Source organism: Phascolarctos cinereus, unplaced genomic scaffold (assembly GCF_003287225.1).
Source record: "Phascolarctos cinereus isolate Bilbo 61053 unplaced genomic scaffold, phaCin_HiC Scaffold_4;HRSCAF=312, whole genome shotgun sequence".
In the NCBI taxonomy this organism is placed as follows: domain Eukaryota; kingdom Metazoa; phylum Chordata; class Mammalia; order Diprotodontia; family Phascolarctidae; genus Phascolarctos; species Phascolarctos cinereus.
Window position 1 is genome coordinate 120,023,507 of NW_027555847.1, and position 26,367 is coordinate 120,049,873.

The 26,367-nt window shown below is 35.6% G+C and overlaps 1 protein-coding gene across 1 annotated transcript in view; it reads right to left on the reverse strand.

The window, feature by feature from the left end:
• Nucleotides 1-26,367, reverse strand: part of JAK2 (Janus kinase 2) — a 136,559-nt gene that overhangs the window by 17,505 nt on the left and 92,687 nt on the right. The window contains exons 9-18 of the mRNA XM_078151699.1: nucleotides 23,325-23,482; nucleotides 22,354-22,465; nucleotides 19,344-19,530; nucleotides 17,375-17,502; nucleotides 14,691-14,825; nucleotides 11,738-11,825; nucleotides 8,769-8,896; nucleotides 6,597-6,749; nucleotides 4,321-4,468; nucleotides 3,337-3,473 (exon numbers count right to left, since the gene is read on the reverse strand). Coding sequence (XP_078007825.1) covers nucleotides 3,337-3,473; nucleotides 4,321-4,468; nucleotides 6,597-6,749; nucleotides 8,769-8,896; nucleotides 11,738-11,825; nucleotides 14,691-14,825; nucleotides 17,375-17,502; nucleotides 19,344-19,530; nucleotides 22,354-22,465; nucleotides 23,325-23,482 — 1,374 coding nt within the window. The remainder of the gene's footprint in view (nucleotides 1-3,336; nucleotides 3,474-4,320; nucleotides 4,469-6,596; nucleotides 6,750-8,768; nucleotides 8,897-11,737; nucleotides 11,826-14,690; nucleotides 14,826-17,374; nucleotides 17,503-19,343; nucleotides 19,531-22,353; nucleotides 22,466-23,324; nucleotides 23,483-26,367) is intronic.

Below are 26,367 nucleotides of genomic sequence, written 5' to 3' on the forward strand. Positions count from 1 at the left end.
TGGCTCTAACAGGCGAACTTCCACCTTAACTTTCAGGGGCCCAAGACTCAATGCCCCCTAATTTTAGTTTTCCTCACCATATTTTCCCCATGGGTTCCCTTCCCATCCCCTTTCCATACCCATTTATGTGCTGTCTTCCCCCATTAGAATGTAAGCTCATTGAGAACAGGAATTCTCTTGTTTGCTTTTATCTGTATCCCCAGTGTTTAGCACATAATACTTAATCAATTTTCTCTTTTTACCTCCCACATTTGCCTTTCCCCTCTAATCACTCTTCCCTTTTTCCTTTTGCCCTCTCTGGGAATCCCATGGCAGCAGCGCTAAGGAAGCTGTGGGTGCAACTAATAGAAATAATTTCTGTTACTAAGGCTCTGGTATATAACTCTTGCCTTCACAGAGCTGGATTATTCTAGATGCTACTGGAATATTTTATTGGTGTTTTGGGAAAGGAACTTTCATTTTTGTGAAGAGTTTTGAGTTGGTGATGAAACAACAGCATTTGAGGTCCAATTTTATCTGTACCACAACCTGTCCCTGAAAGAATTATCCAATAGTTTGCTATCATAGGAATTTGCTATAAACATTGGATTGAGGCAGTCTAAACTTGCCTACTAAAATACAACAACAAGCAAAAAAATCAGGTCATATTTTTGTTGTTGTTGTTGTTTTTAGCAATTGGGGTTAAATGACTTGCCCAGGGTTACACTCTTACTAGCTGTGTCTGAGGCCGGATTTAAACTCAGGTCCTCCTGACTTAAGGGCCGGTTCTCTATCCACTGTGCCACCTAGCTGCCCCTGGTCATATGTTTTTAAACCCCAAATCCATTTTAATTTTTAAAGATGCTGGCTAAGTCTCAAAATCTTTCTCAAGTCTTTTCTGCTGGAATATAAACAGAGTGCCATGGGTTTCATAGGGTTTGAGAGACTTTGTTCATTTACTTAGAGGAAAGCTCTTTGAAATACAGTACTATGCATAAGAATCAACATGTGTCCCAAAGTGTGAAAGGAAATTAAGTAGTAAGACTTAAGTAACACGGAACACTTGAGTACTTAGTTACCCTGTGGTAGGCAGGGTATAGAGAGAGATAAAAGAAATTAAGTTAAGGACATGGTTAATCTGCCTTTAAGATGTATATGAATTGAAGACAATGCTTAACACAATAGGAAACAACCAGTAAGTAATTCAAGTGTATGTAATTAAGTGCTATATTATGTAGTACTTCTATTATACTGGAAAACCTGTTTATACTCTATGCCTCCACTTCCTTTCCTCTCTTTTCCTAAACCCTCTGCAACCTGGCTTCCTGCATCACTATTCAACTGAAACTACTCTCTCCAAAACTACCAGTGATCTCTCTCTCTCTCTCTCTCTCTCTCTCTCTTTTTTTTTTTTTTTTACTTTTTAGGCAATTGAGTTTAAGTGACTTCCCAGGGTCACACAGCTAGTAAGTGTCAAGTGTTTGGTCTGAGCAATGATCTCCTAATCATCCAATCTAATAGACTCTTTCTGATCCTCCTTCTTGACAAGTTTGAAAGATATATTGTTGACCGATTCTCCTCCTGGATATTCTCTCCTCATTGCTCTATCTTGGTTTTCCTCATGCCTGTCTCACCTTTCCTTCTCAAGTCTCCTTTGCTGGTTTTGCATCGACAACACATCTACTAACCCCCAAAACTCTCTTCTCCCACTTAGGGATCATATCAGCTCCCATGGGCTTGGCTATAATCTCTATGTAGATGTTTCCCAGTCCTAGTCTTTCTTCTGAGTTCTGGTCATGCACCAACAATCATCTATTGCACATGTTTAACTGGATGTTCATGGGCAGCTCAAACTCCACAAGTCAAAAAGAGAACTCATTATCTGTTCCCCCAAACCCTCCCCTCTTTCAAATTCCCTCTCACTGTTAAGGGCCTTGACACCTTTCCACTCAGTCACATTCACAATCTCAGGCACCTTCAGCTCCTCCACTCTATCTATCCAATATGTCATCCCATAATGACATCTGTGCCATCTCTTTTCTTCTGTCACATTGTCATCACCTGAGTTCAAGCTCCTGTCTAGACAACTGCAACAATTTTCTAATTGTGATCTCTGCCTTCAGTCATTCCCCTTTCCAACACACTCTCCACGGAGCTGCCAAAGTGGTTTTCCTAACGCGTAGGCCTAACCACGTCATGCCTCTCTTCAATAAAGTCCAGTGATTCTCTATTACTATTATTCAAATAAAGTCCTTTTTTGGCATATAAAGTTTTTTACCCAGACCCCGTCCTGTCTTTCCAGTCTTTTTGTTCTTTACTTTGCCCTCCATCAACTCTTTGATCTATCTACACTGATCTACGTGATGTGCTCACACAAAGCACTCACTCTCCTGCTTCCCTCTTTTAACTAGCTGTCTTCCGTGTCTGGAATGCTCTCTCTCCTAAGAGTCTTCACCTTTTAGGATGTTTGGTTTCCTCCAAGGAACGGCTCCAGTGCCACTTTCTTCAGTAGGCCTTTCCTGATTCCCCTAGCAGGTAGCACCTTCCCCTTTAAGGATGTTTTTCATGTATTCTGTACCTATTTTGTATATGCTGATTCATCTATATGTGGTTTCCTCTACTGCAGTGTAAGGCAGGGATTGCTTTTTTTCCCTTTCTTTGCATTCTTTAGTGCTCAGCACAATGCCTGGCACATAGAAAGTACTTCACCATATAGTTGTTCTTAAACTAGCTGTAGTACAGAAAATAAGAGCTTTAGATATTTTTTTTAAAAGGGGATCAGAGAGGGCTAGAGTAATCAAATAAGTCTTCATTATGAGGGTGGGCTGGACCTTTAAAGACAAGTATTATTTAGGTAAGTGGAAGAGAAATAGGAGAGCTTCCAAGACTCAGCAAATGCCAGTGGCAGGTGTTAGATTGATGCATTACTGAAGCTATGAGGAGACTGCTCTGGTCAGAGTAGGAGGTGCATTTTGGGGAATCGGGGGAAATAAGATTACAGAGGCACCATCAGGAACAAATACATCTGCACCGTGTCTTGTTGGAACAATCAACAGAAACAAAAGCAATAAAAGGTTACAAATGCAAAGACAGAAGCCAGAATGTAAAAAAAACAAATAAGATATAGTCTATCAAATCAAATACAGTTAGGCACAGTGTGAAAAATACAGTTAGGGATCAGAAGAATTCTGGGCCTGTTACTAAGCAGCCACCTAATGTTAGCTAAGTCACTTAATTTGGGGGGGACTTCAGTTTGTCCATCTGCAAACTATGATGAGGGTGTTGGACTGGATAAATACTAAGATCTCTTTCTAGTTCTAAAATTTTATGACTTTATGGAAAAACTTCTCCACTTACCTTTCCAAGTTGCTGTAGGAATTTAAGATGTCTCTCTTCAAACTGTGTGGGATCTCTGTCTTCAAAAGCACCAGAAAATCCTAGGGCACCAATTCTCATATTTGGCAACATGTCATTTTCTGTTAGTAGTTCATAGTCTGAGGAAATAAAGAATTTGGTAGAATTTCACCACCAGGATTACTGGCATTTCCCCAATTAACAAATAATAGAAATATAATCATGACCTGGAAGACAAGATTAAGCTGCAAATAGTAAACAAGATTGTGGAAGCTGCAAAATTAGCTGAAAAAGTTTAACAAAAGTGAGCATTTTCAATTTTTCCACACAAAGAATGGTAAAATCTTTCGTTTAAACAAATTCTGGAGTTAACAAATACTTTTCTGGCACTGCGTAGTTTGGCACTCCTTAGGAAGGCTTTTATATTAAATTTGGTCATGGGTAGTGACTACAAACCGGTACAGGAAATATCTGTTGCTAAATCATATGCAAGTGATCCTAGCACCGAGCACAGTAGTGGTCAAAGAGTAAAAATAAATGCTTTTTCATTCATTTATTCACCAATCACATTACAACTCATTTCAGCACTCTAAAAGAGAAAGGAAAAACAAAGAAGTCTCTTACTTTAAGTAAAGGGTACAATAACAAAATGTCATCATTAGTCAGGAAACAATGGAAATACAGGCTAAATGTGTACCACAAAGCAAAAAGATTAAAAACCTTCAAAACCCTTTATATGACTACCTAGAAAAGAAGATAATGTAGGAAAAAAAATTTTTAAGCTTTTTAATAGGAAGACTATGTAATCTAGACGAATATGGAAGCCCACAAAAAGAGGCAGGTAAATTACACATTAGAAACTGGGCTGGCCAAAAAGAAATAAAAAGTCCCTTTTTTAGAGACCTCAAAGTCAATAAGAAGTTCATTAAAACGTTACTATCAGCGCTAATCTAGAGAAATAATGAGAGCACCTGGCTATTACCATACCTGGAGTGAGTAAGCTGTTAAGGTCTCGTATGATAGCTCGGAAAGAAGGCCTGAAGTCTGGCTCATAATCCATACAATTATTGATAAGATTTGCTAACTCTGTCCACTTTGGTGCAGGGAGCTGGTGTCTATCTTCATATAATAGTTTCTGTAATTAATGAACCAAACATTAAAGATGAATCATTGTGTGATGCCATAAAACTCTTATTAACAAGACAAAATGAAATAATGTTAAAAATAAGCTACATTAAAAAAATGCAAAGAGTCACAGATGAACTTTAATTTATGACTTATATAATTACTCTTTGAGAATTAATGCACTCAGGGTTTGTCTCCTCATGCAGATTTCCCACAAGTGGTACCAAAACTCCACTTATCTGCTGCAAACTTAGGTTCTTAGGATTGTCAATACATTCAGGTGGAACACGGTATCCTCTGAAGAATGTTATCATATAAAAATATGGTGATAAGGCAAAAGAACTTTTCACTTAATTTGCTCTGATATGCAAGTTAATTTATCAGAATCACAATTTTTTAGAGCTAAGAAGAGCCTAGAATTTTTTTATAATACACACCATTCTCCACTATTTACTAGAACTAGAAGGGGAGGGAAGGGACAAGAATAGGCACTGGGTTAAGCACTTTTACAAATACCTCATTTGTTCTACACAAGCACCCTTTCAAGGTAGGTGCTATTATTATCATCTCTGTTTTACAGCTGAGGAAACTGAGGCAACATAAGTGACTTGCTCAGGGTCATACAGCTAATAAGTGTCTGAGGCTAGATTTGATCTCAGGTCTTCCTGACTTTAGGCACAGTACTCTATTTACTGCACCACCTAGTTGCCTCTAAAGTATCTCCTGCATCAAAAAAACAAAAACAAAAACCACACATACAAAAAAAAAACCCCCGAACATTTTCTAAGCAATTAGACCCAAATATCTTCATACATTTCTTTGCTTTTGTCATATTATTGATTGAGCTGTTCCAATGGCTCAATATCAGTGTCAATTCTTTTTTTCATGTTAACAGTACATACATTAGAGAGACAAGCTGCACAAAGAAGACTATGTTAGTCCTAGAGCTTTGGAATACCATGGAAGTGTTCCTAATACAGTTTGTTGTTTTCTCCCATCAATACTTTCTAGGTTAAGGTCCTGAGGCCTGTAGTGCCACCAGAATTGTGCTAAGTAAGAAGGAGGCTACAGGATTTTGTATTCTCCCACATATACCCTGTTAGAATATAAACTCCTTGAAGACAAGGAATGTCTCATTTTTATCTTAGTATTTCCAATACCTAGTACAGTATCTGGAATATAGTAGATGCTTAAAAAACATTTAATAGAATTGAACTGAATTTGCTGACTTCTGGTTAGAACATTCAAAATTCTTAAATGCAGGAAGAACATAGCATTTTACATAGAGTATAAAAAAACCTTTTCATGAAGTGGTAAGATGGTATCTCAGCTTTTGGCTGCAGCCTTATATTAATGGTTTAAAGTAGGAATAAAATGGTTCCTCTGCTATAGACCAGATAATTACATATCTTAGCCTTTTCTCCTCATCTTCGAGGGTCAGGTCCCACAAAGCATTTCCTGTCCTGTTTGCTTGCCCAATTTAAGTACTACTGATAGTCACAAAAACCACCAAGTTTAAGGACCCAAGGGTTTTATCTGTAAAAGTTCCAAAATGGTAATTAATTTAGATAATCAAAACATTCAATTTAATTAAAGTAAAAACAACATAAAAAATATTCAGGAGAATTATTTGGGTCAGGTGGATAAAAAATAATACTTATCTGATATTTTTACATCTCAATTACTTGTGTTATATAGAAATTGCTTATTCTTTCAGTAGGCAAGAGATGAAAAAGTGAGGAAAAAACCCTAGAATCACATGAAGAGACAACTGAAGACTGGTCAAGGCCTCAGAGGATTAATATCCTCTTAAATTTTTAATGAAAACAGAAAAAATATCTGAAACACCCTTGTCTAACCATAAGCATATTGAGGAATCATTAATTAAACAAAAAATGAATATGACTCTGTTGCTTATTATTGTAAAAATTGTTATAGTATATAAAAGTCCTAAGAAAACCTGTATGTAATTTTCCTTAATTCATATTTTACTATAAACATGTTATAAATTTAATCTAGATTTTACTACTAATCAAGATCACAATAATACAGTGAACAGTATTTTTTTAAACCAACAGGCTACTTCAAGCTATCTCAAAACGAAACATATAGAAACATATAGAAAGCTAAATTAGAACAATGGAAAACTTACTGTCTTTTGGCAAAACTGTAATACTAATGCCAGGATCACTGAGCTTGATGAAAGGAGGATTCCCTGTCTTTCTGTCCTCTTCTCTGATTAGTAAAATGTTCTTAGTACATACATTACCATGAGTGAGGCTTTTTTCTTCCTATTAAAGGAGCACACACATACATTAGTATTAATTTGCCAATATTTTGACTGTGTATGATATATGAAGCACTATTAGATTTAACTGAGAAACATATATGATAAATATTTATTTGTAAAGGAAATATAAGATACTATATATGTATCTCTGTTCCCCAAACTGTTACATAAAAATAAAATTTTAATAATTATTTATTAATCCTCCTTAAATCTGAATTAGCTGTCTCTAATGCAAAGAATGGGTAAAATGATACTCTGTCCTTTAAAGATTTGAGAAGGTGATTTTTCAGTAGAAATAATGCATTTTTAGCCTGGTGGCTCTTTTTTTTTTTCCTTTCTGAAAATGGTGAGTTTTACATTGTCCTCCTACCTGCTCTTGAATATTGTAGATTGTTGATATTGTGAGAAATCACAGGATGTTTATTCTGTGTTTTTCCATTTTCATCTTTGCTATTAACTGGGAGAGCAATGCACTGGCCTTGAAGAGTTGAATTTTCTAGTCTTTTTCGATGCAAATGCAGATTTTGATTCTTGATTCTTTTTTCCATCTTTCTTTCCTATTGTAGACTCTAATGGTCTTTGTTTTCTCCACTGAATTTCTACTTTGGGCTTCCAGGCCTTGTGTTTTAATTCTTGTTTTCCCCAAAATTGTGGCTGATCCCTCCTCAGACAGTAGGCCTGAGGTTGCTTTTTTCTTAAGCACGTGTAGAAAAGTGCCTCTGTACTGTAAGGAGTCTAATTTCTGAGATTGGAGTTTGAGCTTCACCCAAGTGTTCCAGCCCTCTAGATCTCTTTAGTTCTGTCCCTCCTGTTTGGATTCTGATTTTTGCCAAAGGAGAGATCACCCCTGACTTTATCTTGTGTTTTATCAGTAATATCCTTTCAAGTTCTTTTGCTGCCTAGAGACTTTTCATCAAGCTTCAAAGTATTGAGCAAGGAACCTAAGTTCACAAATTCAGTGTAACCAAAACCTTTCAACCAATCTGGATTACTTAGTTCACATGATAAATGCTTTGTACTTGGAGCAATCTGGAAAAAAAAATCTTTGATGGAACCCTGTCATGCCTTAGGGCAAACTGCCTAGAAAAGCAGCATAGTGCAGCAACTTGGGAAGACACGTTTGGTTAAACTTGGGTTCCAGAGCAGCCCATGAAGTCAACAAGTAGGATGGAGTCATGCTATACCTATTGATACCTCTACTGTGCTAAGTGACCATCACCAGATCATCTGTCATATTAGTCCAACTAATTGGTCTGGAGACAGAAGTATTTCCTTCACCATCATCCTCACAGCAGCAAAAAAGTGAGGATATTCCTTTTCTTAATCATCTTTTTAATTGATGCTGACACATTGAAAAAACATTATGGTTTGCTTGAATGAGAATCGTGCCTAGTCTTGCTGTCTGAACTAACAGTACTCTGTAATGGGTCATGTGCTCTACTGGAACTTGCTTGTTTTCTAATAATCAAACTATTTTTCCTTCTACCTGCCTCAAGACATTGTGAAAAGCTTTTGTAATCACCAATTATTATAGTAATGAAATCTGGTTAGTTAATTTATGCTTAAAACCTGTAAAATGAAACAAATACACAAGCTAGATATGGGACCTTGGATAAATCTCTTCCTCTCTTTAAGCCCAGTCTTCATCTCCAAATGAAAAATTTAAACTAGACAATGTCAAAAGTGCTTCCCCATTCTAAAGTTTTAAGAAAAATGAATAAGAAAAGGGTGGCAAAATTCTATTGCTGTAAATATCTGCATTTCTGGATAAGACATACTTTAAATCTGCCTATTAATGACAGAAGGTCTGTCTGATGAGTACTTTAACAATGACTTTTTTTTAGCCTATAAAAATGCATGAATATCCCCATAAATGTGCCTAGAAGGAATACTTCTATCCTCTCTCAAGGTCTCTTTTGGATTCTGTGTCACACATTCACAATTTTCTTGTCTCCTCTTTCTAGGCAAAGATACATCTACTGTGCTGTAAGACAAAAGGGGATTTTACTTGTTTACTTACAAGAAAATGCATGGCCCATGCCAACTGCTTGGCCACTTCAAGCTTCCATAATATGTTAATAGAATTTTTGTTCTTTTTCAGGTATGTGTCTAATGATCCAAATTTCACAAACTCTTGAACTAGAATATCTAAGAAGCAAAAGCATACATGTGTACTTGAAAAAAATTCCATTTAAACATTTACAGATCATACCATACATGAGTATTATACATAAAATTAAGACATAATTAAGTAACATAAGGGAAAAAAAGATTAAACATGATCAATTTTTAAAATTTGTTTTATTTTACCACAGCTGTGCAAGAAAGCCTAAGTTATGACATATGCAATATACTTATTTTATTATATAACAATTCTTAGTGTTATTTATTGAAAAACTGCTATATATTCACTTCTGGTTGAAAATTTTTCACAATAGTTTAGTCTCCCTTTTTAATAGGATGAGCAGCTGAAGACACAAAAAAAATTATGTAAATATATACATCTTTCTACAAGAAGTTCAAGTGTTTCAATTAATCATTTGTAGCTTCTATATAAAAACACATTGCCAGGAAATTAAAATATTAAGAGTAATTCCTTGTTCATTGATTCTTTCAGTCAAGCTATCAAATCTTTTGTCAGAACAAAACATGTTTTCTTTCAAAAAGAGCCACAGGCTTGCCTTGAGAAGTGAAGTTCATCTAAGCAATATTAGTTACCAAGGTCAAAGGTTCACAAGGCCGTGGTTGTTTCTAAATCAACTTGTCATTAAACCTTATGGTTGCTACCTGGATCCAGGACTGGATTTCAAGTTTTTGTGTGATTGTAACACCTCTTGAATGTGCCCCCTTCTCTCTTCTGATACTTCCATCACTCTGGTACAGGCCCTCATTTCCTCACACACAGGCTATTGCAGTAGGCTTCTAGCTAGTCTGTCTGCCACAAATCTCTCCCCACTCTAGTCCTTCCTTTATGCAGCTGCAGAAGTGATTTTCCTATAGCAGATACCTTACCATTTATCCCTTCCTCAGCAAACTCCATTGGCCCCTATCACCTTCAGGATCAAACACAAAAGTCTCACTTTGGCATCCATAGCCTTTGATGGCCTAGATCCCACTCCTTCCACCTTTCTATTCTTCTTAAACCGTATGCCACCCCCTACCACATACTCTCTGATGCAGTGACACTGTCCTCCTCGAGGTTCCTCTGAACAAGACACTCCTCTTGGCTCCAGGTATGTTCTCTAGTTATCCTTCATGCTCAGAATGCTCTCCTTTCCTCATCTCTACCCCTTGGCTTCACTGGCTTCCTTCAGGTCCCAGATAAAATCTCTCCTTCTCTAAGAGGCCTTTTCCAATCCCTCTTAATTTTAGTGCCTTCCCCTCTGTTACTATTTATCCTGTATATAACTTGTTAATGTTGTCTCTCCCATCAGACTGTGAGCTCCTCAAGGGCAGGAACTGTCTTTTGCCTATTTTGTATCCCCTGCACTTAGCACTGTGCCTGGCACATACTAGGAATGTAATAAATGCTTTACTGATTGTCACAATAGGCCCTAACTAAATTATGACACTGCCTACCATATATTACATCTGCTAGATGAAATTTTTTGGTCTCAGGACTCCTTTACATATAAAAAAATTACTGAAGACCTCTTAAACAGCTTTTGTTTATGTGGGTTATATCCATCTATATTTATGGCATTAGAATATAAAACATCTTAGACCCCTGAAAAGGATTCTAGAGACCTCTCTGAGAGCTTGAAAACTACTGTACTAGATTACAAACTCCTTGAGAGCTAGAATCATGTCTTATATTTATTTATTATATTATTTATATTCGACTTTTGCAGACTCAGTCTATAATTATGTTTTGATTATCCTAATACTAAAAGTATTTAGCATGTACTGAGCATATATTGTCAGCAAAGGAAGGAAAATTAAAAGCAAGGTGGATGAAAACAAAAACAAACTTCAGGTTTAAAAGTTGCACATAGTCCATATGCAGATAACAGAGAGCAGAGTATATGAAGCTCCATTTGTACTTTACTTTAGCTAGTCTAAATGTCAAGTAAAAAGATGTAACAATTAGGGTAGACACAAGCTACAAAAAAATAAGCAATATATTACTATTTTTAAGAATGAACATAATACTTGAATACATAAATAGTACCAATGAATGAAGAAATCAGGAATTATACTTCCATAATATTCACTACTTTCCAAATCTCTATGAGAGTTTAATGCTATCCCCAGTAAAGGGCTCTGTCAATTAATTGAGATAAGGAAAATGTAAAGCTATGGGCCCTATGTAATTGCTATGATATGTGACCTAGGAATCCTGAAAAATGTAATGAATAAAGGCTTTAAGTATGTAAAGAAACATTTTGCAGGTGGTAGAATCAACCATTTTCCACATCCACTGAAAAAATGAGCTTAAATTTTAATATTAAGGGCTTACGCTACACATAAGACTTCCTGAATGTAAGGCTTATAAGACTGAAATGTATTATTAAGGATATTGTGGAATTCCTTTTCTGGGTCATGTGCTTTATAAATTGTATCATTTTAAGGTCTAGATGAGTAAGACACCAAAGTATCATATTTAGTTTTGTTAAAATATAATCACTTTAATGTTTTTTCTACTCAACCCAAAGAACTGGTGATTGAACTAATTTTTTTTTAAACTGAAATGACCAGATGCTAACATCTGAACAACTGTAATCACAAGCAACAGTTGACAGTTTTGAACCCTATGGTTCAGGCATTTTTAATGGGCTGCAAGAACAATTTTATGTAAATCTCTACAGAAACTTTGATTTTCCATTTGAAAGGCTGTGCTGAAAATTTCTACATGTGCTGGGTTTTGATAAATTACAATTTCTATGTTTTAGCTATGCTTCTGAAAAAGACCTTCCTGTGTCAGCAGAATGGACCTCTCTAATGGGAAGCACATGAAATTAACACAAAATGACCAAACATCTTACTCACTCTCTTCTCCACAGACACAGACTCCATAATTTAAAACCAGATGCTTGTAAGAAAGCTGGCTCATCATGCTTGCCGCTTCAAAAAAAGACTAAAAGGAATAAAAAAATATAGTAAGAGAAGGTAGGTTACTACATAATAAATGTGTGTTGTGATGTCATATACAATTTGATGTCTACAGGATTTATAGGCCAGACGTTCTGACTGGGTTGGGGGATCAATAGCTGTGACTACCAAGAATAATAACAACACTACCAAGAGTAATAACAACAATCTACTGCTATTGTCAGAAGATCAAATAAGTCAGTCAGTCAGCTGACAAGTTTTACTATGGTCCAGGCATTCTGAAGATACACAGAAAGGCAAAAACGATCCCTGCCTTCAAACAGCTCACATTTTAATGGAGGAGACAACAGGTAAATAAAAATATTTTATATTTTACGCACACTTAGTATTGTGTATATATGTACATGTACACACGTGTATATATGTATATATTATGCACACACAAGATATTTACATAGCAGATGGAAGGTAATCTCAGAAGAGAGATTCTAGCAACAAGAGACACTAGGAAAAGTCTCCTGCAGAAGGTGGGATTTGAGCCCAGTCTTAAGGAAGCCAGGATGATAAACAGACAGAAGAGAAAATGGAGAACATTCTAGGAATGGGGCCAGGAGATGGCAAGTTGTGTGTAAGCAGGCTAATAGCAGGCTAGTGTAGCTCAATTAGAGTTCCAAGGAGAGGGCCAAGTGTCCAAAGCCTGAAAAGATATGAAGGGGTCAGGTCATGAAGGGCTTTAAAGGAAAACACAAAACTGTTATTTGATCCTAGACAGAACAGGGAGCCACTGGAGTTTAGTGAATGGGGCAGGGGTGGGAGGTGGGGAGAAGGGGGTGTGACATAATCAAACCTACATTTAGGAAAATCACTTTGGTAGCTGAATGGAGTATGGCTTGAAGCAGAAAGACTTGGGTAAGGGAGACCAACTAATTCAAAGGCTGTTGGAGTAGTCCAGGTAATAGGTGATGAGGGCCTGAACTAGGGTGGTGACTGTGTGACTGTAGAAAACAGGGCAAATATTAGAGATCATGAGGAGGCAGAAATGGCAAAATCTGAAAACAGACCAGATATGTGGGGACAAGTGATGAGTCAAGGGTAACAATAAGGTTTTGAGCTGGTAAAAGAATGGTGGTCACCTCAACAATAATATGAAAGTTCAAAAGACGGGAGGGTTTGAGGAGCAAGATGAGCTCTGTTTTGAACATGTCGAGTTTTAGATGCCTGAAGGGCATCTAGTTCAATATGTCCTAGAGATGGGTAATTAGATCATGCTAATCCAGGGAGATAATAATCAAATCTATGGGAGCTGATGAGATCACTGAGAGAACATAGAGGGAAAAGAGAAGGTCCAGGACAGAGTTTTGGAGCACACACACAGTCAGTGGATGACATGGATGAAGATCTGAGAATCATTTGCAAAAGGATGATAGTTGAACCCATGGAAGCTGATGAGATCACCAAACAAGATGGAATGGAGCAAGAGTTCCTAACCTTTTTAAAATAATGAGCAAACTCTCTTGGCAATCAGGTAAATTTTTTGAACTTGCTCAGAATCAGGTTTTTAAATACATAAAAGATTTAATTTTATAATATTATAAAGGAATTTGTAAATAATGTTATAATTACTTATTAACTATAAAGGAAACCAATTACAGTGAAATAGTTATCAAAACATTAAAAACAAGTTCATGGACTCCAAGTTAAGAACCCAGGAGAAGGAGGGAGAAGGCGGCCCAGGACAGAGTATGGGGGATGCCTATGGTTAGCAAGTAATTTATTAGGTTTTAGGTTTTGCCCCTTCTCCTGCTTTATGAAATAAAGCCATAGATGAGCTTACCCTTAAGGAGAAGTTTTATTTTGGAGAAACTCCAAGGTAAGTCTGAGTTGAAGAGATGGCAGCAAGGGAGGAAGGTGAGGATAGGAGGACCCCATTAGTGATAATAGTAAACATGAAAGATTTATTCTGATACAACTGAAATTTTGGTATGCCACTACCTTGGGTAGGGAAAGATGGCCGTACCTTCCTGCTCCTGAACCCTCTTGGGTTCCTGGTATTCTAATACTTGCCTGGCCTAGCAGCTCTGGACCATAGAGGTCATTTGAAGTGTTACAATACTCAGGAGAAAAGGCTAACATTAATTAACTTGAAAAAAATTTATTTTATGAAGCACAGCTTTACTTCAATCTGATTATAAAAATGATGAGAAAGAGTTGTTGCTTTAGGGATTTTTTTTTTAATTAAAGAATAGAGGGGTACTGTTTGATGGAAAAAAGGTCTCCACGTGAGCATACTTTAATCACTACCCATTAAGAGGACCAGTGATGAACAATGCTACCCACCTCCAGGCAGTGAGGCAACAGATCAATCTACAGAATGAAACACATTTTTGGATATGGCTAATTTGGGAACCTGTTTTACTTGACTGTATATTTGGGCAACTAGGTGACACAGTGGGTGGACAGAGTGCCAGGGCTAGTGTCAGGAAGACTCATCTACCTGAGTTCAAATCTGACCTCTGACACTTACTAGCTATGTGTGATCTTGGGCAAATCACTCAACCCTGTCTGTCTCAGTTTCCTCATTTGTAAAATGAGCTGGAGAAGGAAATGGCAAACCACTCCAGTATCTTTGCCAAGAAAATCCTAACTGGGGTCAGAGTTGGACATGACTGAAGAATACGTATATTCATTGTAAGAGCTTTGATTTTCTTTGTTTTTTGAACAGAGGAGTGGGAGAGGAAAAAAAATGTTTGAAAACTGAAAAAAATTTGTCAGGAAACAGCTGTAAATAAAAGATCATAATTATTACATAATTCCACAACAACAACAAAGTCAAATGAGTTAAAAAAAATTACCCTTTCTACCATATTAACTACTCAACTAGGATACAAACCTCTGAGTAATTTCTATGTGCTTTATCCAGAACTTTTAAAAGGACTTCTGTTTCATGGAGCTGGCCATAGTCTCCTATTTCTCTTCTTACACCTTTAAAAATCTTGGTAAAAGTGCCTTGCCCAAGGCTTTCATTCTTGAAAAAAAAAAAAAGAAAGTTGAAATGTGCAAAGAAAAATGTTGGAAAGCAATAAAAAAGTCGATCAAATATGAAAGCAAGATATCCATACTTGCCAGCTAAACTGGGATTTAGGGGTCTATCAAGTGATTCTTGCATTCCATTAAATAATAATATAAGACTGAAAACAAGGGCAATAATAGCACATGTGATACAGACAAAAATACTTCAATATTCTATAGTCCAGGGAATTTATAATGGTCTCAACAGTTCAATATAGTAATATACTAAATTATACTAATATAATTAATTTAATATGTTGTTTCCAATTAATTTAATATGACATTTATTACAATTATACAAAAACATAAGTTCCCAAGGTATTGGTAGTTTCATTTTGAAAATAACTAAGGAGGAATGTTCATTAGTTTCATTTAAAGTTAACCAATTGCTTTTAATTTGTGTGTCTGAATTCCACTACTTAAAAGTAAGAAAGACAGCTTATGTCAGGTATGTTAGTTTATATGACCATTCTTTTTATCAACTTGTAAGTCAAGTTTTTAACTATGGGAGCTTTATCTACTTTTGCTTTCTCAGGCTGCCTAACTTTTTCTCATATTTAGAAATAATAATATCACGTATAATTTTTTTTCATTTCTAGATTGAGACTTATTGCAAAATGTGGGGATGAACTCTATATTCCACCCTCTGAAAAGGTTTTGAAAGTTTGAACAGAAAACCTGCCTGCTATAATTTAGCTTAGTTTTCTATTCCATGATCTTCAATGGTCAAAGACCATGATCACAGGAAAGGCCCTTTTTATGGCAACTAGTAGGCTGTTGCTTAGGGGGCAGGGAAAGGAGGGATAATAGTATGCTGACTACGCAGGAGTACACTGTAGCAGCAGCTAGGTGGTACGGTGGATAGAGCACCAGCCCTGGAGTCAGGAGGACCTGAGTTCAAATGCGGCCTCAGACCAAACACTTGACACTTACTAGCTATGTGACCCTAAGGCAAGTCCCTTAACCCCAACTGCCTCACAAAAAGAAAAAAAAAAGAGTACACTGTAATTAGCAGAATAACTATTAAGTTACTTTATATCTAGATTAGTCAAGTTTCAGCTGATGTACAAAACTTAGAGTGAACTGGTAGATGAGTGATACGAGGCCTAGTTGGCCCTAGATTCCTACATGCAGTAAAAAACCAAAGGTAATTGTTTTAAGAAGGCTTTGCCAAGAAGTAAGCTGATTCAGCATAAGGAAAACACGTGTTATGGCAGCGTGAACCAAAATTTGGAGAGGCCCTGGGACTAGTCTTATTGCTCCAGAGTCCTAGGAAAGCCAAAACCTCTTGGAACCACTTCAATAAAGAACCCATCTTGCAGGCAATCTTCTTCAGGTTAATCTTGAGCTCACTGAACCTAATGGAACCAGACTAACCCTGAAAGCAACACAACGACATCTGACAGTACATCAATAAACCAACATTTATAAAATACCTATTGTGCTAAGTGACGCGGACACACAAAAAAGCAAAAGACATTCCCTGCCTTCAAGGAGCTTACAGTATAATGACACTTCTGTGAGTCTCTAGGCAATGATATATCTTGATTACAAAACAGGGGAAAGAAGAGCAAGGAGCACTTCAAGTCGTTATAAATTATAGGGAAAGAAAGGTCTCTTGGGGTGGGAGACTTCTTGCATGTTGTTCTGGATAGATCACATCTAGGGTATTGTGTTTAATTCTGGGTGCCACAATTCATGGACACCGACGCAGTGGAGAAGGCACAGAGGAAGGTAATTAGGATGTCCAAGGACCTTAAGTGAAACAGCAAAGTAGAAGGAGACACAGCACAATAGTTTAAGGAGATGGCAAGATCATGAAAGTCCATTCCATAATGGCATTTGAAAGAACTGTTGCTATTATTCAGCCTGGAGAAGACTAAGGGCATGCTGGATGACCACTTATCAAGGAATGTGTTAGTGGGGATTCCTTCTGGGGTGGGTTAGACAGATGGTGATTGAGATTCTTTTCAAATCTAAGTATCTGTAATTTTGTGAAATATGCAACATAATCAAGGTATGTTTGAGGAAGAAGGAATCTTTGACTTTATCTAGTCCAAACCCCTTGTAATTTATAGAAAATTGAGCCGAGATCCACAGAAGTGGCTACCTAGCTTACATAAGGAGTGGCAGTGATGAGATCAACCCAATCTGGTGTTCTTTCCACTACCCTATGATGCCTAGTATACAGGAGTAGATTATTTCATTGTAGAAGGGATTAAGAGGCTCCTTTTCAGGTCTGAAAGGGAATCTAATAACTTATACTTATTCATTTTTTAATGATTTCCCCAGTAAAACCTTAGTTTAATATCACAGTACATTATTAAAACTCCTAGTATATTTTCTCATTCCTAATCCAAGTTTAATATTATACTTGCTTCCACATCTCTTCGATAACAGGAATAAAACAAATGATGAAGCAAGTTGAAAGAAGACATTGTTTCAAAGTGCTACATCCACATTTAAAAGATTTAAATAGAAAATTATCTGCATTGAATGACTTACAAATATTAAATCTTCATTTCTGATTTTATGAAACACCATTTGGTTCACATTATTATGCCTCTGCAAGGTCGGTGATGTGGAAGCATCAGAAATACCATTACTCCTGAAGACTAAGAGATTCGATTTATCTAGAGAACAGAGAGTCAAAAGGGAAAAGAACGTGAATTTGTCAGCAATGTAAATTAACTAGTAATCTAGCACAGTGCCTAATAAATAATCAAAGCAAATTATTGATAATTTTAAAGAACACAATACATATAGTCACTCAGAATGATTACTGATCCCTTATTGATCTTTCTTTAAAATACTATTATGGCTGAAGTTTATTCATTAAATTTGATCCTCAGATATTTGAACTGAAGATATATTCCCAGGGAAATGAATAAAGCATGATTAAATAATGAATCAAAATAGTTTCATCCAGAATATAAACAGATACCATTTTTTCAATGCAATCACCGCCTATCTCTCAAAACATTTACTTCAGCAAATAACAATCTTTCTTATTCCTTCAGAAGGAAAAAACAGGTAAATCTTGAATGTTTGCAATTATTCCTAAAGTTGTAACTGACTAGTGCATCTTTAGTGCTGGAAACATGTTAAGAATCAGGAGGTGGCAAGATCAGCTCTATAAGGGAGATGTGGAAAGGCTTCAAATTTTGATTCTCTGGTGCAATCCGATGTTGCTTTGGTAATATGGGAGTGAATGCTGTTCTATGGCAGAATAACTTCTATTTTTAGGGCACTTCCTTTTTTTTTTTTAAACGATATGGAACATTGTGAAATCCATAAAGTGCAGTCAGTAACACTTATCACTGTGTTGTTGCCCTTAATGACAATGCTATACAATAGGTCTTACCAGTTTTGATACCTAGTCATTATTATCTAGGGCAGCTATGTGGTGCAGTGCAAGGAGTGCAAGGCCTGAAGTCAAGATACATCTTCATGATTCAAATCTAGCCTTAGACTAGACTTACTAGCTGTATGACCCTGGCAAGTCACTTAAACCTGTTTGCCCCAGTTTCCTCATTTGTAAAATGAGCTGGAGAAGGAAATGGCAAACCACTCCAGTATCTTTGCCAAGAAAACCCCAAAGGCGTTCACGAAGAGCAGACATGACTGAAAAATGACTGAACACACGGAACACACATTATTATCTTCCCAGCAGTGCCTAGGATTAAATTTCCTTTCTTGTGGGAGCATTTACTTACTTCTACTGTTTACCTTGCTTTTGCTTTGGGAAACATAATAATGTACCTACATTTCAGAAACAATTCACATGATCTGAATACATAGTTTGATGATCAATGGTTTCATAATTCCCAAATTGTAGACACTTTCTGTTACAAGTTTCACTTGCTTTGACCCTTCTGACAGCAAAAACTAGATGACACTTTACTGTTCAACTTTAGTGGAATCTGCAAGAGGAGCCATCATTTTGAAAACTGTCAGTGACAATAAATCCATCTTAATTAATGACTTCCTTTCCCTCATCTCTCTCTCTCTCCTCCACGAGGCTCACTGATCTTTATTACATTTATCTTCATTTCCTTGATTAATGGAGTTTTTATGCATGTTTGTTTTGGGCAGACATATTCATATTTTTTCTCATTTCAGAGCTACAGAAAGTGAGGCACTAAAAAATTAAATACAAATATCTTTACTTTTACTTACGTACAAGTGTCTAGCAGTACTTCTCACCAGCTCAGTATATAGATATCTGACCTATTACAACTTATGCTTTACAATGAAATATAGTATACTAACAACACTACCATTCTAGAAGTTCACTGTATTAGAGACAAATAAAAAAATATAAAAAATAACCTGGCCTTGTTCCAAAGTGAGGATGGCTGCTCGTCAATACGAGAACAAGTCAATCTGTTACTCTTCTGATACCTTTTTTTTTTAAATATGCATATGATATCCGTGTAACAGCAAAGGAAAAATGACTAGAAAGTCTCCTTACCTTTGGGCTTTGGGGGGCAACACTTGGTAAACTGGAAAATGATGCTATCTGAGCGGACAGTTTCCATTTGATAGCAATTCAAGAGGTCTTTAAGGTTAGTGAAGCTCTTCTTAGTCCCATTGAGGTTGAACTCCCCATTCTCATTTTTTGTAATCAAACAGTGCTTATAATCACTGACATTTTCCCGCTGTATGAGTTTAATCATGAAGAGAGAAAAAAAATCCTAATGACTGTCACAATGATTAAATTGGTAAGAGGGATTTTATGAAAAAAAAAAAACCCAAACCCCAAAACCCCTCAAAACAAAGCAACCCAGAAAAGCCTATTTGGAAATTTAAACTCTGATATCGAAAGCACTGCCATTACGTAAGTGGCCTTCTTGCCAAAAGGAACCCTGTAAAATATCACAGTAGTGCCTTAGAAATGAATCCCAACGATAAATAACACAATGATAATCATTTTTAAAAACTGAAGCTGCCCATTAAATAAAATAACTATGAAAAGTATCAAAGAGTTTACAGGTTCTCTTCCAACTTTTCTGTTTCCACTTTCTTTACCTGTTCTCTAATAAGCAGTTTAAGAGGATAAAATATGGGAAATTCTGTCTCAGCCTGCTCTTTTCTGTATATACTCTCTCAGCGAGCAAATCAAACTTTCATAGCTATCACCCCTATGTAATAATAGCTAAATAGTGCTTTAAGATTTGCAAAGCACTTCACATGTCATCTCAGCAGGGCAACACAGTGTAGCATTTTATTGCATCTTACCTTATAATATTATCTTACTGTTTCATGTGCTTAATCCTTGATTTCCCTAAAATATTTTAAGTTTCTTGAGGTTTAGAGACTGTATCATAATTCTTTTGTAACCTTCAAAGCAACTAGGCACTGTGCTAGGTATACAGTAGAAGCATTCCATAAATACTAGCTGGATTTGATAGAACTGAAACATATGTATGATTATTTTGGTAAAATGTCACTAATGTGCTAAGAAAAAAATTAAGACCTACTCATTATTCCATATGTATCAATTTGTTGCTTGAGAAATGCTCACATGCTCTTGGATTACCCATCTCAGAATGCTCAAAGAAGCAGCATGATTTTGACCAAATTTTAACCCCAAATGCTAAAATGAAAATGGTCAGATTTGTAATGAAATTTTCTCATTTCATTTAGGAATCAAAGATGTTTTTAAAGTTATAATCATAAAAAGCAAATTTTATTCTATTATTTTATCAACTACATCTAAGCCACTGTAAATATTTGCCCTAAATAAAAGCATAGTTGACAGATGGAAAGGTAGTGTAATGGATGAAGTACCGATCTCACAGTGAAAAAGCCCTGAGTTCAAACCCACCTCTGACACATGGCAGTGTGATCCTGAGCAAGTCACTGAACTCTCTCAGGGACCCACAAGTAACTTACAAAGACTATAAATTGCAGAGAAGATGCCTATTTGCATTGGAGGAAGTACCACACCAGAAGCTATGAAATCATAGGGCCAATTTTTTAAAAAAGTTGACAAATCACTTTCTCATCTCACTTAAACCATACGAGGTAAGCTAGACAAGTATTATTATTCTTGTTTCACGAATGAGAAAATAGAAATGTAAAGTTAATTACCTAAAGCTAAAACATGGCTGGGGGGACTATAACCCAGTTCTGTTGGTTCCCATTCCAGTCCTTGATTCTCAATGTGCTATTTCTTTAACAGTGAGTACCAGATATCTACTTTCAGAATCTATGGAACTACTTGTTAGGCACTATCACCTTATTAGGTACTTCTATACTAACTCCTCTCTTAGACAGGGTCCAACACCAATCTATTTTATACCAAAATCTTCACTGTATTGAAGTTTTAGCACAGTTTTATGCTTTAAAAGGGGAAGACTGTACTTCACCTGAGCACCAAGTTTAAAGGCTCAAAATTATTCCTTAAAAAGAGATTACACTGTTTAAAGACTATGAGAGGCAAGGTTATGTGGTGGAAAGAGGATAAGGCTTAAAGACAGGGCACACCTAGGTTCAAGCACATCTCATACACTAAAAGTTGTTACAATGGCTTAATTTCGCTGAGCTTCAGTTTCTCCATCTGTAAAATGGGGATAATAACACCTGTAGTATTTAATTCATAAGCGTCAAATGAGATCAAAGTTTACAAAGGGCACTTTGCAAACCTTAAAACTATGAAAATGTTAGCTATTATTATACTGCTTTTATTTCCTTATGATTTTCTTATTTTTCTTTATACCTTTATAAATTTTAATAACGAATTAAATTGTTTATAAGCTATTTTGTTCTTCCTTCTTTGGTAAAGTTCTACAAGTAAAATTAAATCTTAAAGCACTCAAAGGCTGAACTGGATTGGGTAAGATACTGTGACTGGTGAGATGATGAAAATAGACAAATCTCAAAGTGAGATGATAAAAGAAATTTACTGTAATTTATTTATATAATTTTTTTCATTAATTATCCAAATAATGTGATGACTCATTATGGCATACTAATAAAATCAATGCCAGAAGATGGCAAATTATGGAGTATCTTATTAAATGGAAAAGTTTTGAATACGGGGCCAACAATGGATGGAATATATGTCCGTTGTTCAAGGAATGGCCTAGCCAAGACTGGAGAGGTTCATCAGCAGAGGGCTGACCACAAAAATGATGAATTTTTTCAGTGCTATCAAATAACAAAGGCTACTAACTAAAGCACCAAATGGTCTGAGAGCTACAATAGGAGAATAAGTACTCACATGGACAAAATCACAGATCTTTTAGGTGTTTCAAGTAAGACATAAAAGGAATCTTGGAAGAATAAAAATGTTTCCATTTCCTGCAGACTAAAAGTGGGAGTCCATGCAATAATATGCAAATTATTATACTGAAAGGATGGCTGCAATTTTGACTACAGACTGAGGAATAAAGTTAAATGTGCAAAAATATTTGGAAAAGATAAGCTGTTTCTTGTTCTGATAAGAACACTATAGTTCATCAACACAGTCTACTCACCTCAACAACAAAAGTGAGGAAATATGTATTAAAGTCCTTAGGGCTACATCGAAGGACATAGAGGCCAGTCTGATTACCTCCTTTCTTCAATTTACTTATGGCAAAATCCATCCTGAAGATAAAGAAGTTATCTATTTACCAGGAAAATAACAATACGAGTATAATTAACTCTGCCAACAATGATCACCACTACTATTACTACTATATATGTGTATTGTATAAATATATACATTATATATGTTCACATTTCAAAACCAGATTTTTCCTTTGTTACATTTATATACACAATAAAAGCTTCAAATAGAGGAATCACTATGGACAGTAGAACCAAAATATTTATCATGAAAAAATTAAAAATTAGACTGAAGGTTCTTGAAAAAATTGAGGGTCTTTATTGTTATGGTTGTGGGTAATTTTTCTAAGGGAAAAAAGTATTAACTATTCACACTGAGTTCAAACCAATGTTGGAGATGCTCCTATTGCTTTGGAAACACACAAAAGGACATTGATGACTTTTGTGTCAGAAACTACAGAAATGACTTTATTTTCTTAAAGTCTTCTGGTCATAACTCTATATTTAAAATGAGTATTCTCTTTCATAATACCACATATATTTTTGATTACTTCTCAAATCAAGATGGCATAAAATTTTTTGTGCAACTGATTTTAAGGCATGTACTAATGTAATAATATATATGACACATAACTGTAGCAATTTAAATAGTATCAAAGTGTTAAGAAAGACCATTTTCATATTGTCACTGACAATTTGAAGTAAGTTAAAACAAAAACAATTTGTTTTCAAAATTTACTTGCATATGACATATAGATTGGGTATCTTTAAGGATATTTAGACAGTTAACAAATTTTATAAGCATACTGACTGGGGTTGATAGTCATTATTTCTGCTGTACAAAGTATTCTGGTGGGCCTTCCCTCCCTCCCCCATTTTAAAAGTGTGCATTACTTACGAAATTGGGCCATGACAGTTGCTTTGGATATTTTCAAGAACTGTTGGGGGTGCTACTTCTTTACAGAGGTAATGATGTGCATCTGCAGTTAATCTATAGTATCCATCAATTAATGATACAAAAGACAGAGCTTCTCTCAATGACTGAAATTCAATTTCCTGAAGGCAATGAGGTATAAAAGAAAATGAATATCTCCCAATATCGTTTAAGAACCACCTAATAAATGCCAACGATGTACTACATATTTTACACAGAGACAATATGTCCTAAAAATAATACAAGTTTCTTAAGTTGTGCACATTTAGAGTCATTATATCATGAAATGTTAATAGAAGGCAAAGACACTTCAAAAAGTTACATGCTTCTTAATACATAGTATTACTTATATTCCATTATGTCATATGTAACATTCTAGAAATATATTTCAAAGAAGATGCTAAAGTTTACTATGATAATTAACTATTGTTCTTTTCTTCCATTCATTATGTCACTTCCTACAAAGTGGATCCTCCATATGGCTTAGCAAGACATTAAAAGTTTTTCTTTAACACTAATAATGGGAAGCATCACTGAGTATGACTTTCTCATATTACAAACACTTTTACCCTCTGTCCACTTTCAATTCTTTGGCTTTATGCATTCCTTGTAGACAAAGCACATTCTTCCACACATCTCTAACATACTTATCAGGTATTATTTCCTCTTTCATAGTTAATAATTTGTACATATTTTATTTCCCCCCTACTCAAAGTAAATTCCATGAAAGTAAGGACTTTATTTTATCTAAATTTTGCTTTTTGCTATAACCTAGCACAAAGTAGGTATTTGATAAATGTCCATTAAGATTAAGAACCTAAAACATTTTGGATCATTATGCACTTGCAATTAATGATCCTTTTCTAAAACATACTGGCTGGATGACTTTGGGCAAGTGACTTGTTCTCTTAATACCACTAGGAAACTCTCTAAAGCTAAGGTACAAAGAAGTGTCCATCTTTATTGGTAAGCTTCATAAGCTCTTCACTGAGAGTTCACTAGGCCAATGAAATAGTTGCGGCAGATAAATGAACATTTTAAAAATGTGTGTGTGTGTGTATAAAACTGACAGCCATGGAGGATCATGTTTCACTTACAACGAATGATAGGGAAAAGATTTGATTATTAAAAGTAAAAAAAAATCACACAAATGTTATAAATAGAAATCACTGAAAACAAAAATTGCAAAACTGATAGTGGTAAATTACTTATGTGGTTAAATCAGTAAATATTCTGAGGGCAGCTGGTACCACAGTAGAATTATCAGTGTTGTTATGAGGATCAAAAGGGATAAAAATGGCAAAGCACTTAGTACAGTGCCTGGGCACATAGTAAGTGCTACACAATTTTATACACGCAGGCACACACACTCACACACACACACACATGCATATACACAAATATATAAATGTTAGCTTTTATTATTAAAAGAATCATGAAGAGTGTTCAATCTCTAAATTTTTAAATAGAAATAACCATAATAAAGCAAAGAATCTCACAGCTCACAAATACTTGGGAAATCTTGTAATTTTTCATTTTGAAATTCTCAGATGAAAAATGCTCCTCAAGCGTGGCAGTAAATACTCTTACTTGCCAGAAGGCCTTTGTTACAGTGTGTTTTAAAAGAAAAATATTTCTACTTCATTTCTCATTACTCCCCAATGCATTTCACTTGCTCTGGTCGAGCTAATCTGCTTACTATCACTTGTTCATAATTTGCTTATTTTATTTACATAAAGTTCTCTCCTAGAAGGTCTTCCCCTTTCCTCCCCTCAAGCCATGTCCTCTGTCTCCTTTAAAAACTATCAACCTAAAAAAAATTGACCCCACCAGACTCTGACCATCCCTCTTCTCTCCACTCTTTAGACACTTACTCACTTCAGACATGTATATTATCACCAGAATTTAATTTTATGCTTCATAAGACAGTATTTGCTATTTCTTTTGTAGGTCTGTTATTTACAGGGCTCTAATCTACTGATTCTGTGAAGTTATTGTTTTATAAATGCGTGAATGAGTAGGAAAAAAAATTATTGAGACATAAATGACCAAATCCCAAAGGTTTTTTTACAGATTGCACATAATAGCATTTCTGACTCACATCTACCTACTACACTGGGGAAATCCCTTCAAGCTTCTAGTTTTGTGAGAAGTACTAACTACAATAGGTTCCTGACCATTTCAGGCCATCATGATAGTCACATTAACTATAAAAAGCCTAGTACAAGAGCATAGTTATGGATAATGTACCAGAGAAGAAAATGCACGTTGTGATTTCAGTTAAAACTTTAGTATTTGAGTGCTCTGTGTGTGTGTGTGCGTGCGTGTGTGTATGTGTAGACAGAGAGCAAAATATTAGGTATTCTCAAGATACAAAACAAACTGAAGGGCCAATTACTGCCCTCAAGAAAATTACAATTTAGTTGGGGAGAGAAAACATTTTTTAAGTGATGTTGGTAAAGAGCTCCTACTTCTAAAGTGTTGTCCCTGCTATGTTCTCTAATGAGGATAGAGAAGTCCTCGTTTGAATGTCATTATGCTACTATGTCATAAAAAGTAAAAACTATTTTCAAACTTTGTCGTCACAGCTGTATTTATGAAATTGAAAACACATTTTCATATGTCAGTGCTTGATATCAGACTCTAAATAAATGATTATTGATTGATTAATTTTATCACATTTGACTCCAAGAAAACGACTAAGTGTACTTTGTAAAGAGAAGCAGAAATTTCTGAGGCTTTAGGCAATTTGTATTTTAAAAGTATAACTTCTTTTTAGTCTGGTCATTTATATATGGCATCATCATCATGAGAATTTCCTAAATGTCTAAGAATACTTTCATATAAAGAAATCTAAGCCAATGATAACTTGAAAGATATTCATTAAACAGATTAAATAATCTAATTCACATATACACACATATGTTATAACAGGCTCTTGAAAGAGTTCTAAGAAGATCTACATATACTGACTGATTCATTTTCTACACTGAGTTTCAGTCGCATA